Source organism: Panicum hallii, chromosome 3, assembly GCF_002211085.1.
Source record: "Panicum hallii strain FIL2 chromosome 3, PHallii_v3.1, whole genome shotgun sequence".
NCBI classification, from domain to species: domain Eukaryota; kingdom Viridiplantae; phylum Streptophyta; class Magnoliopsida; order Poales; family Poaceae; genus Panicum; species Panicum hallii.
In genome coordinates this window covers 3515216-3528784 of record NC_038044.1, presented here as the reverse complement: position 1 = coordinate 3528784, position 13569 = coordinate 3515216, and the positions used below count along the sequence as shown (strand labels likewise).

The following is a 13569-nucleotide window of genomic DNA, read 5'->3' as shown; positions in this document are numbered from 1 at the left end:
TCCTTCTTCTTCCTCCGATCCCCCCCACCCACAGGAATAGCACACCTAATCCGAGCAGGAAATTAAGGAACCCCGCGCCGCCGCACCCGTTGACCGCCCGGCGGAGCGATATGCTCCACGGCGTCAGGTTCCTGTGCTCCGCCGCCGCCGCCCTCGCCCGCCTCGCGCACGCGATCCTCGGCAGCGCCAGCGGCTGGTGGGCGCTCCTCTTCATGCAACTCTGCCCCGGCCCGACGTCGGCCGCGACCACCACCGCCACGGCGGTCCCCGCGCCGTGGCAGCATCTGCAGCCCGGGAGGGCGGCGGCCAGCAGCAAGAAGGTGCACCCTGCGGCGCTAGCCGTCGACGAGAAGCCGGCCGGCTGTGGCAAGGACCAGATGCCCGCACCGGCGGTCGTTCTTCCGGCGTTCAATAAGCAGCAAGGGGATAAGACGGCCAAGGTGGCGCGGGGGAGACCGCCCAGGCTGGCCATACCGCCGCCGGTGGCCTGCGCTCCAGGCGTCGACCCGTTTGGCCCGGCGGCGGACCGGGAGACTGACGTGGCGACGGAGCTGGAGGTGCAGGGCGAGGGGTTCTGCCTGGCGAGCAGGAGAGGGGTCAGGCACGCCATGGAGGATGGGTATGGGGTCATCGCTGATCACATCACTCAAGGAGGCTCCCGATTGGTAAGCGCATTTTGTCAGCTCATAATCTCAGATTAAGCTTCATCATGACCAAATGATGCAAAACTTAAGTGATTCGATCGATCTATAATCGCTATAGTACTTTTCAACGAAAATCAGTTCTATGATCTTAAGAACCAATGAGGCGGTGTGAATTCTATATATATCTTACGGGCAAAATGTTCATAACTGAAATTAGTTCTATGATTCACTGCACCAGAATTGAATTGCCTTGACGGCCAAGAACCATCAAGAAATATACCAAAACCGTCGTGGAATCATATTTTTTGGCTGTTAACAAGCACCGTGAAGATAAGACTATATTTCTTGGCGGTTCAAACTTGGCCACCAAGGTAATTTGGTTTTGGTTAAGTGATTTGTAAAACCAACAAGAAAAGCATTGGTATCAAAAATTTCTTTTTAGCAAGCATTCGTAGGTGTATGCAAAATCATGTACCTTAAATGTATGTTTGCTGCTGAAATGGTAGAGCTCCCTCCTTTCATTTAAAACAAATATTAAATGATCAGAAATTTTGATCATTCATGTTTATTTGATCTTCTAAAAAAACATTTGCAGATCAGAAAACTGAAAAATGACCACAAAAATATATACTACTATGAATGATATGACTTGTAAAAACTACATATATATGTTAGTTTAACAGTTTCAAATTGTAGTCTCTGTATCATCCAGTTTTGATTAATTCATCCACCATTTCCAGCCCAAGAGAGAATATTAGGCATGGCTTCATTTGTATCTGTTTGATCTTGGGACGCAAATACCTACGTACACTGTATGTGGAAATTGCATTAGCAGGCTATGTGAAACAATTTCTCCTGGTTAGTGGTTAGAACTAATAATTGAAATGAAAAGTGAAAATGAAGACTGAAAAGTATGGTCGTTTGCAATTGTCGTCTATAGCACAAAAAGAAGCAGGTGAAAGAGAAAATGTAGAGCAACCTAGGAAACACGTCGACCCCACAGCATGCAACCAATAACGCACCCTGAATTTCTAAGAAACTGTGGTACACACGAAGGGGAGCCAGTCCATTGCTTAGCTATCAAACTTTCAATCTAGAATGGCTTTTCTGTTTCCTCTTTAAGGAGTTTAGCGCCCACGACTTCTTGGTCAAACGGCAGCATTATTAACATATGCTCTTTGTTTTTTTAGAAAAAAGATCGTCAGCATGCAAGATATATGCCAATAATAAGCAAGTTCACTATTCTCATCAGGCGCCGTATATATAGTACCTGCAAATTCAACTTTGGTTTCTCTGTTTCTGGGGGCAGGCCTTCTACGGTGTGTACGACGGGCACGGCGGCCGCGCGGCCGTGGACTTCGTCGCCGACAAGCTCAGCAAGAACGTCGTCGCCGCAGTCGCCGCCTCCGCCTCGACGATGGCGAGCCACCGGCAACAGTCAGGACTACTGCCAATGTCGCCGCCGCCGCCGCCGACGGGTGAAGAAGAAGAAGATGAGACGGAGCAGGTCGTGGCGGCGATCAGAGCGGCCTACCTGACCACTGACAGCGAATTCCTGAGCCAGGTAAGCATCAGCCGTCGGATCCTTAGCTAGCGTAGCTTGCAGCGCAAGGGCAGCAACTACTTTCCGTTGACCGAGTCTTTTGCATCGCATGCATAATAATGCACTCATGGGTGGGTTAGGTTTGAACGGTTCAAACCGGCCTTGTCTGGTTTTATCCTCAGCTGGACGTTGACCGATGGCGATCGATGATAGCTTTGGTATATTTGTCGTATAATACTTTCTCCGTTTCAAATTATAATTCGTTTTAGAATTTCTAGGTGCATCGATTTTGCTATGTATCTGGACACGGTGTATATCTATATGCATAGTAAAATTTATACGTTTAAAAATTAAAAAACGAATTATAATTTAGAACGTAATATGCAGCCACGTAGCGGCGGTTGGCTTGATCTTGTTGGTAAATCCCAAAGTGGTGCGCCGAGCGGCGCGCGCATGTGACAGATCGACATCCTGACGGGCCGGGGCTGATATGATGATGCATCTGGGAGCATCTATGAGTGCCCGTGCCGTGTGGCTTCTGCTGTCGCCTCGCCGGTAGCGCGTGTACGATGTTCACACTGACGACGACTACAGTCATGCCATGCATGCACCTCCATCGATGAGGTGGCGTACGGCACGAGTAGCTAGCTAGCTGCATCGTTCGTTCATGCATGTAGAGTTTGAATTACATCGGCTCTGGTCAGCAGTATATGCGTGTATGACGTTCTAATTTGGAGGGCAACTTTAGTTTGTTGTCCAAAATGTTGGTACTAGTAATTATTCTACCTTTGTTTAGGTGAGGAATTAGAGTAGTGTGCTTGAATGAAGAGAGATGCAGTAATATAGTATATATGACACGGAGCAAAACTTTGATCAGAACAGCTAGCTGCTTATTATAGTTACTGATTTGTGCTTCTGTTATTAATTACGCGTGTATATATGTGTAGGGCGTACGCGGCGGCGCATGCGCGGCGACGGCGCTGGTGAAGGACGGCGACCTCTACGTCGCCAACGTGGGCGACTGCCGCGCCGTCCTCGGCAGCCGCGGCCGCGTCGCCACCGCGCTGACGAGCGACCACACCGCCGGCCGCGAGGACGAGAGGCGCCGCATCGAGAGCTCGGTAAGTTGTGTCATGCGTGGCGGTGATTTGATCGCGCGGATGCTTTATTGCTTTGATCGTCGATCGGCCGGGCTAGTGACTGACCGGTGGACGCGTGCAGGGCGGGTACGTGAGCTGCGGCAGCGGCGGCGTGTGGCGCGTGCAGGACTGCCTCGCCGTGTCGCGCGCGTTTGGCGACGCGTCCATGAAGCCCTGGGTCACCTGCGAGCCCGAGGTGTCGCGCCGCCGCCTCACCCCGGACTGCCGATTCCTCGTCGTCGCGTCCGACGGCCTCTGGAACAAGGTGTCCTGCCAGGAGGCGGTCGACGCCGTCTCCGCCGCCGCGTCGTCGTCCTCCGCCGCCGTGGGACCGTGCAAGGAGCTGGTCGCCTTGGCCAGGAGCAGGGGCAGCCGGGACGACATCACCGTCATGGTCGTCGATCTGCAGCGATTCCTACAATTATAGTGCATTGAGACCCACAGCCAGATATATATGGAGTATATCGATCCATTGGATCAACGAAAGACAAGATTCGTCATCAAATCTTCGTTTTGTCTCTTTCATCAAGGTTTTTTTTTCACTTTCATATTTTGATTTTACTGTAAATGATTTTTCAAGAGAATGTACGTAGTATGATATAGGTCCTGCCTTCCGAAGAGATTAATTAGACTGGACTCGTCGGAAAGTGCAGAAGAGATTAGCGTGACGTGTAAAATAGCATTGATGAGCTTTTGATAAAATTAAGCACCATCTCCCATCTTCTATGTATTACTGGTGGTATTTCTTTTGTATGACATAATTAGCCTGCGAAAAAAGCCACGTTCCAGTAGGGGAAAAAACATGGACAAAAAGGCAAGAAAAAATAATGCATATGTTCTATGGCATTGATGAGCTGGGTGGTCAAGCGTGCTCACTAGACATCTATGTTAACTTCGTCAATGCTGAAATATGAGGATCCATTATGTGTTATACATGCAACAACCTAGTCCACGAGACTGACTAGAGCCTACAACAAACAAAGTTCTTGGACCTATTAACAAAAAGACTAACATAAGGAGTGAGGGCCTCCAATTGCAAACATCAATTAACTTTTTTCTAATTCTTGTTGGGGGCATTATCAACGCCGCTCAAGAGTACCAGGATTAGTTAGAATCTTTTTTATCCCAGTATTAGAATATCAAGCAAGAATCAAAGTGACCTGAAAGGTTCACGATCACTTGTACTATTTTCAGTCTGCGTTTTAAGAATAGTCCTATTATCATGGTTGCGTCAACATCATTATTCACGCTCATGTCATACTTTGAATATGTATATGGATCGGCTTATCATTAAGTGTATCATACACTAAATGTCCCTTAGAGCGTCTCCAACAATAAATAACAGAAACATCTCTACAAGTCTAGCTATAGCATTTTCTTCAAAACTAATTAATATGAATCCACGTGTAATAGAATGTTAAATGGTGTGCACGCACTCGGATGTATTATATACTGACTAAAGTAGCTAGGTTTTCTCCTTTTATTTATTATTATTTCCTCCATATGGATAAAAATTTGATGTGGATTTCTTATAGCTAGGTGATAGAGTCTATGTTGAAGACACCTTTCTGGGCAAGGTATGCCATCAGTCACCCGCAACCCGGAGACTAAATCGATAGAACACCATGATATTGCTCACTGTTAAGATGACAACCCGCTAGATCCACACATAGAGATCCAAGCTTATTCTAACAGAAGCTACAAGGTTTATTACAACAAAGACTAATCATATATTGACGTAGTTATCTAATGGGGCAGATTCGAACACACTTTAGCCCTTAACCAGAGGTCCTTTTCTCTCCTTGCAGTAATTCCCATAGCTTCAGTCATATCTAGTTCACTTGGACGAATGCTGTCAGGTAGGCTCCAATCAAAATAGAATAGAAGGTTTGCAAGAGCAAGCTCGACATTAGCGAGCCCAAATGACATTCCAGGGCAAATACGCCGTCCGGCTCCAAACGGCGTAAACTCAAAATCATTCCCTTTGAAGTCTCTTGTGTCACTCTCGAACCTATCTGGCTTGAACTTTTCTGACTCCTCCCAGCATTGTGGATCCCTTGAGATTGCCCATGCATTCACGAGCACCATAGCACCCTTCGGAACATCATAACCTAGGACCTTGCATGTTTCTCGACACTCTCTTGGAATCAGCAGCGGACCAGGAGTGTGCAGCCGCAAGGTCTCTTTGATGATCCAACGCAGGTATTTTAATTCGCTCAATCCCTCCTCTACAACCTTCATGCGAGGCATGAAGACTTCCCTTACCTCAGCTTGTGCCCTAGACATCACATCGGGGTTCCTCATCAACTCTGCCATGGCCCATTGCAATGTTGTCGCCGCAGTTTCAGTCCCAGCTGAGAAAAGATCCTACATTTGCAAGCAACCAAATCATCAAAACTCTGAACATTGTGAGCATATATGCTCTTTCATTTATCTTCATTCAATGGAATGTGTAGCTGCAAGGACTTACAAAAATAACAGCTTTTATTGTGCCCATAGTAAGGAACTGAGATGATGGGCCTTGGCCTTGAATCCTCAGGAGGACATCTATCAAATCTTCCTGTGATTTGGCCTCTTCTGACTTCCTCTCCACATGCTCAGTTATGACAGCATCCAAAAACTTGAACAATCCCCCTCGGTACACCTCCGCCTTATGCGCGCCCCACCAGCTTAGAGCTCCAGCGATCCATGACGATGGGAACAAATCAGCCAGGCTGAAGCCACTGGCCAACCGAATGGCTTCGTCGATGTAGCGCAGGAAGGCGCCGCGGTCGTCGACGTCGAGGCGTCTCCCCATGATGGCATGCACCGCCGTGTCGGCGACGTACGCCGCAATCATCTCGCTGAGGTTCATAAGCTCATTGTTACCTGATGCCGACGAGACGGCCCCGACGAGCCACGCCACCTCCTCCTCGCGGACAGGCCGGAACGACCGGACGCGGCCGGCGCTGAGCAGCTCGATGGCGCAGATCTTGCGGAGGCGGCGCCAGTGGTCGCCGTACGGGGTGAGCGCGATGGCCTGGGCCTGGTTGGTGAGTATCCTGATCGTCGCGGTCTGGGGCCTCGTGGCGAACACCGCGTCGTGCGTCCTCATGACCTCCCTGGCCGCCTCGCCGGAGGAGACGACGACGACCGGGACCTCGCCGAACCTGAGGAGCATGAGAGGGCCGTAGCGGCGTGAGAGGCGGCGCAGCGAGCGGTGCGGGAGCTCGCCGACGAGGTGGTGGAGGCTGCCGAGGACAGGGAGCTGCCAGGGGCACGGGGGGAGCCGTAGGCCGCCACGATGGCAGCCTGAGCGGGCGGATGCAGAGTAGTAGTAGTAACATTTAGTTAGGGAGCAGAGGAGGGCAAGCAATAGCAGGCAGCTGCAGCAGTGCAGGGACAGGCCATCCATGATCGATGTTGTGGCTTTCAAGACCCAAGTGTACGTCTTCGTGTATTTAATTTATAGAGATCGATTTTAGAACTGTCCCTAGATATATTTTATATTTATTTGTAGTACGTGTTTACCGAAGTTTCAATTTGTATATATATGCATCATTCAGCAATCAGCAATGTATAAAGTTAACGCAAAACCATGTACTTATCTAACCCACACGCCATGCACAAGCGCTTAAAAAATTAAACAATATGCACCCAGAGAATCTGCAAGTAATAAATTAAACAAAGTAGCTTGGAAGAGTGGTAGTATTAATTTTTTCTATGACGGCTGGATGACCAATCCATGACACGCAACACTAGAGCCTAGTTGTCAACTGGTGATGATCGAGTTGCATGAAGTATATGCCTTCGTAGAGTCAGCCCCATTGTCGATGAGAAGAAACACGAGAGCCCTAGAGGACAGCTCGTGAGATTATTTAATTTCAAAAAGGAAAAAAGAGGACATCTCGATCGTGAGTTGCAATATGCCACCGGACACGCAGACATGACATCACAAATGACGATGGTTGCATTGCATTGTTTTGAAGAATGCTGGTTGCATTGTCTGGGCTCAGCTAGAGCCAGCAACTCACCTGATAGCATTGTAATGACATCAGGCATGGTTGGACGATCAGCTGCATTCTCCTCCTGAACACACAGTAATGCAATTTTTATACACACATATCCCCGTCAATGCCCCTTCACTTACTAATGAATCGGCAATTGTTTCTCCAAATGGTAATTTGGTTGGCAAGAGATGGCACGCAATGCAATAGCTCTGTTGTAAGAACTAAATAATAAAGGTTTATAAATATATTTGTATAAAGAAGAACTTGCATAACCAAGGATTTCTTTTCCCACTAATAATCTCAGGAAGCAAAACTCCATAGCTAAACACGTCAGATTTTACAGAAAAGCATCCCTCGGATGCACACTCCGGGGCCATGCATGTAGCCACTGAAACAAAAATGAATGTTGGAACCTGTAGAAACTAGAAAAACTCTGAACAAGTAATATAGTAGGAAAACAAAACGAAACTGAAACCATCTTATTTTTGAACAAGTAGTATAATATAGGAGAGGCGAAATTCTTACTATGTGCCCACCACCCTTTTGGTATTCACTTGATTATCTTTGGAGTCAAATATTCTTGCAAGCCCAAAAATCAGATATTTTAGGATTCATGACATTATCTAAGAGAATAGTCTCTAGAATGATGCGTAGACGGGAGTACGTGTCTATGCAGATACAAGAGTACTTTGTGATACTGCCTCGATTATGTGTAGGCGTCTATTCCAATTCAGTAATACTGAAGCTCTTTTTACATCTGCACGGTCTATGAATTCTTTAGTTCCTAATAATATTCTTGCAAGCTCTTATTTGGCATGTATTCGTAGATCAGTATGTTTGCTTCTCCTTCAATACAACACGTCCTCGGAGATCAACTAGATTTGTATGTTGTAGCTTGGCAATAAGTTGGATTTCATTCTTGAACTCGACAAGACCTTGCCCTGTGGCAAAATCCAATCTCAAATAATTTCAGTAATTTGTTTAACAAAATACTTAGTCTCGCTATTATTAATTAGATATTAATTTTTTGGAGCCTTCATATATATTAATTCTCACAAGATGTATTTAAAAAATAGATAAATTATAGAAGTTTTAACTAAAAATAATGAATATCTAGCCATCAATTTGGAAGACATCATTCACCATGGTACAATAATAGTCATTAGATTTATTATGTTTCTTAAAAATTATCACCTCTGCTGCCATTGTGAAAAATATCCAAGGCAACCCCCCTAAGTCTATATCTATATTGTCCAATGCCTAAATATTTATCTAAATTAATGGCCTATGCCATTATGAAAAATAATAACCTAAAGTAACCCTTTAAATTTGTATCAAACTTTCCAACTTTTCATATTGTAACAAATATGAAAGAAATTATGTACTACTATGATTATTAATATAGAAAAAATTAAGTCATGATGTGTGCTTCACGTAGATCACATATATATGCCGAGTGTCTGTTTTCAGGCACTCGCTCTTTGCCAAGTGCCTTTTTCAGACACTCGGCAAAGATAATTTTTAAATTATATTTTGAAGTAGTAAATTAATTCAAATAAAAATATTTTCAACTACAAAGTTGTATAACTCATCAAGATGCACAATTCTTGTTTTGGAAATTTCTTCATTTGATAAAATAAATGTAAATTTATTCACAAAATATATATCTCTCTCGTAGTTTATGAAACTATAAGAGATATATAAGATTTGTGAACAATATTAGAATTATCATGTTAGATGAAGAAATGATAAAACAATCAAAATAAACTTTGTAGATCTTGAGAAGTTATAAGATTTTACAGTTGGCAATATTTTAATTTGAAGTCATCTTATCAACAAAAACTACATCTGAATATAAAAAATTTAAAATTCGAATTTTGCAAATGACCTTGAATGGAAAAACCATCAAAATTAAAGTTGTAGATCTCAAAAAGTTATGAAAGTTTGTAGTTGACAACTTTTTGATTTGAAATCATTGTATCATATTAAAATACGTTTGAAGTTTTCAAATTTGAAATTTAAATTTTGTAAACGATCTCGGATGAAGAAACTACCAAAATAAAAGTTTTATATCTTGAAAAGTTATGCCACTTTGTAGTTAACAACTTTTTCATTTGAATTTAGTTACTATCTCAAACAAATAATTTACACTCGGTTAATTATAATATGTGGAGAATAAAAACGTAACGTTGACACACGTGGTTCAATGGTGCAGTGGTAGAGGGAGTTATTTGTGTGCAGGAGGTCGTGAGTTCGAGTCTGAAAAAAATATGCAACCCATTAGATGGGTCACTAGCTGGTTGTACATGCCTCCCCTCCTGTTTTATGTTTTAGATTTTTTCCGATTTATATTTTGCCGAGTGCTTCTCTTTGCCGAGTGCTTTTTGGCACTCAGCAAAGACGTCTTTGCCGAGTGCTCTTTGCGGAGTGTTACACTCGGCAAATCCCAGACACTCGGCAAAGCCTCTGAATCCGGTAGTGATATGCATGTATGTAGGAAGCTTCAATATATTGACATTCATGTTATCTCTAGCTAAGATTTCGACTAAAATCATGCCAAGCACACATGGAGACGTGATGCGAAGTATTAGGAAACTTTTGATTTAGACTGCTGGCTACGATGAGGACTGCCGTGATCAGAGACTGGTTCGCTGCCGGCTTTGCCAACGCCGCACCACCTGTTGGCGCTGCCGGAGTTGGTGATGTTGCTGCGGTAATAATTAAGATCGGCGACAATAATTAATTATTAATCACAGACCATGCATGAAACTAGATCGATCGATGAAGGGGGGAAAAAAAGAGGAAGCTGATTGTGGGAGACACCAACCATTGCAGTTGCTCAAGAAGGAAGCTGGGGCGCCGCAAGCAACTGGGAGGCCGGCCGGCGGCGCGGGTGAGGTTGAGCGGGAGGCCGAGGGTATGGCCGCCGAGGAGGTCGCAGACGCAGGCTACGCCGGCCTGGTTGCTGACCACGCTGTTCACCTCCGTACAGTACAGCACTTGTCCTGCGGGCTGCGGCTGCCTCAGCGGGCTGTCCGGGCTAGGTACTGCAGGCAGTCCGCCGCCTTGGACAGCAGGACGCTGCATCCTCCGGCCCGCCGGAGCCGGCGCAGGTGCGCGCTTCTTGCGAGTCTTATAAAGAGGACGGGCATCTTGGTGATTGGCTATGTTTCCCACCATCCAACTTTAATTTAGCTTAAAATTGTATAAGATTAGAATCCAGCCTTTAGATTTAAATTCTATGCTAAAATTTAAATTTAAGATCTTTTATCACCCATTGCAGTCCCATGATTCACTGCACTTCACCTACTCTTCCTGCAGAAGGCTCCCGCTGGGCTCAATCGAACAAAGAAATATTTGTTGGCAGTGATTTCTTTTTGGTTTTATAGTACGCGCGCCCATCAAGATTCATGCTCGAGCAAATTCTTCCAACAAACATTATCACTCCCTTGAAGCAATGCTTCATCCGTCAGCAGGTTTTGTTTGCTGCATCAATTTTAGTGGAAGACGATATATATATTGTGCGCCGGGTCCTCGAGGAGGGAATCCTGGGAATTGACGATATATATGTGCATGCAAGCTGCCAAGGTTGTGGACTGGAAATTCCCGGCGTTTATTCTACGCAGACTAAGCTACCAAGGTTCGTGTTATTGGTCCAGTCAGAGTTGCTGTACATACTATGAGTACTATATATTCTATTATATATACACATGAAAGTACAAGGTATTTTACAAGGCCTTATTGATTTGAGGAAACATGGAAATAAGGGATTATCTCTTTTTTTAGCACGATACGTTATATTGAAATAGTTATCTAATGGGGCAGATTCGAAGAAACTACTTTAGCTCTTAACCAAAGGTCCTTTTCTCTCCTTGCAGTAATTCCCATAGCTTCAGTCATATCTAGTTCACCGGGACGGATGCCGTCAGGTAGGCTCCAATCAAAATGGAATAGAAGGTTTGCAAGAGCAAGCTCGACATTAGCAAGCCCAAATAACATCCCAGGGCAAATACGTCGTCCGGCTCCAAACGGCGTGAACTCAAAGTCATTCCCTTTAAAATCTCTCGTGTCACTCTGGAACCTATCTGGCTTGAACTTCTCTGGTTCCTCCCAGCACTGTGGGTCCCTTGAGATTGCCCATGCATTCACGAGCACCATAGCACCCTTGGGCACATCGTAGCCTAGGACCTTGCATGTTTCTCGACACTCCCTTGGAATCAGCAGCGGGCCGGGAATGTGCAGCCGCAAGGTCTCTTTGATGATCCAATGCAGGTAGTTTAATTCGCTCAATCCCTCCTCTACAACCTTCATGCGAGGCATGAAGACTGCCCTTACCTCAGCTTGCGCCCTAGACATCATATCAGGATTCCTCATCAACTCCGCCATGGCCCATTGCAATGTTGTTGCAGCAGTTTCAGTCCCAGCTGAGAAAAGATCCTACATATTTACAGGTCAAATCATCAAAACTCCGAACTTTAATTTGTATGTTTTTTTTTGGATAAGGGAAAATTTATTAGTTTGTATGTTTTATCTTGGAATTTTAATAAAGGTATTTGTAGCTGCAAGGACTTACAAAAACAACAGCTTTTATTATGCCCATAGTAAGGAAATGATATGAGCCTTGGCTTTGAATCCTCAGGAGGACGTCTATCAAATCTTCCTGCGATTTGCTGTCTTGCGACTTTCTCTCCATATGCTCAGTTATGACAGCATCCAAAAACTTGAACAATCCCTCTCGGTACACCTCCGCCTTATGCGCGCCCCACCAGCTTAGAGCTCCAGCGATCCATGACGATGGGAACAAATCAGCTAGGCTGAAGCCACTGGCCAACCGAATGGCTTCGTCGATGTAGCGCAGGAAGGCGCCGCGGTCGTCGACGTCGAGGCGTCTCCCCATGATGGCATGCACCGCCGTGTCGGCGACGTACGCCGCAATCATCTCGCTGAGGTTCATAAGCTCATTGTTACCTGATGCCGACGAGACGGCCCCGACGAGCCGCGCCACCTCCTCCTCGCGGACAGCCCGGAACGACCGGACACGGCCGGCGCTGAGCAGCTCCACGGCGCAGATCTTGCGGAGCTGACGCCAGTGCTCGCCGTACGGGGCGAACGCGATGGCCTGACCTTCCTTGGTGAGGGTCCTGATCGCCGCGATCTGGGGCCTCGTGGCGAACGCCACGTCGTGCGTCCTCATGACCTCCCTGGCCGCCTCGCCGGAGGAGACAACGACGACCGGGACCTCGCCGAACCTGAGAAACATGAGAGGGCCGTAGCGGCGTGAGAGGCGGCGCAGCGAGTGGTGCGGGAGCGCGCCGGCCAGGTGGTGGAGGCTGCCGATGACAGGGAGCTGCCCGGGGCACGGGGGGAGCCGTAGGCCACGATGGCAGCTGGAGCGGGCGGATGTTGTGTAGTAACATTTGATTAGGGAGTAGAGGAGAGCAAGCAATAGCAGGCAGCTGCAGTAGTGAAGGGGCAGGCTATCCATGTCCATGATCGATGATAGTGTTGTGGCTTTCAGGAACGGAAGTGCCGTCGTGTATTTATAGAGATCTTTACCCAAATTAAGGGCACGTTTGGAGGAGCTAAAGTTGTATACGGCTAAACTTTAGCACCTATTAGCACTTGTCACGGGGCTGTGTACGTAGTTTAAACAGAATTAAGAGATAAAGCATATCTTATCTTTGTTTTCTACTCGTTTTAATAGGAGATAAAATTAATCGGTACAGGAGGAAACTACCCGAGTTATATCCGGGTACGATTACTTGACTGATATTGATTAGATCCATGTAACCCTGACCTCCCGAATATATAAGGGGGGCAGGGGGGCAGAGACCCCCTCAAAAACATCTCATTCTACACCCAAGGCAATACAAACCACCACACATGACGTAGGCTATTACGCACCTCGCGGCCCGAACCTGTCTAAGTCTTGTGTTCCTTGCACCTTCGAGTTACTGATCTCGACGTCTCCTCACCTAAACTTACCACCATGGGCATACCTCTCGGTGGGCAGCCGGTAAAACACCAACAGCTGGCGCGCCAGGTAGGGGAGCGCATCGAAGATCCACCGGCGAACTCGATGCCATCTTTCCAGTTCACCAGGCCAGTACCTTCTCAGGGTGCAACGTTTATTTTTGGCTCGTGGGCCTGCATCGCAGATGGTGCGGGCAGTTTTCGTCGATTCCTCGTCGACATGAAGCCAAAAACTCCCGCGGCAGATTTTCGCAGCGACCTTGACAAGTTCGTTGATGATC

At 46.3% G+C, this 13569-nt stretch overlaps 3 protein-coding genes across 3 annotated transcripts; 1 reads left to right on the top strand and 2 right to left on the bottom strand.

The window, feature by feature from the left end:
- LOC112886674 (probable protein phosphatase 2C 77) lies at positions 1–4028 on the top strand. Its single transcript, XM_025952640.1, has 4 exons — positions 1–665; positions 1954–2208; positions 3135–3308; positions 3409–4028. Exons 1-4 carry the CDS (start codon positions 111–113, stop codon positions 3751–3753), a joined length of 1329 nt encoding a protein of 442 aa, XP_025808425.1. The 5' UTR covers positions 1–110; the 3' UTR covers positions 3754–4028.
- A 931-nt stretch (positions 4029–4959) lies between these two features.
- On the bottom strand, positions 4960–6501 carry LOC112887280 (5-epiaristolochene 1,3-dihydroxylase-like). The gene is made up of 2 exons (XM_025953419.1): positions 5797–6501; positions 4960–5693 (listed from the first exon to the last, which is right to left on the bottom strand). Exons 1-2 carry the CDS (start codon positions 6484–6486, stop codon positions 5073–5075), a joined length of 1311 nt encoding a protein of 436 aa, XP_025809204.1. The 5' UTR covers positions 6487–6501; the 3' UTR covers positions 4960–5072.
- Positions 6502–10980: 4479 nt separating this feature from the next.
- On the bottom strand, positions 10981–12812 carry LOC112886080 (cytochrome P450 71D7-like). The gene is made up of 2 exons (XM_025951858.1): positions 11889–12812; positions 10981–11752 (listed from the first exon to the last, which is right to left on the bottom strand). Exons 1-2 carry the CDS (start codon positions 12804–12806, stop codon positions 11129–11131), a joined length of 1542 nt encoding a protein of 513 aa, XP_025807643.1. The 5' UTR covers positions 12807–12812; the 3' UTR covers positions 10981–11128.
- Positions 12813–13569: the final 757 nt, after the last annotated feature.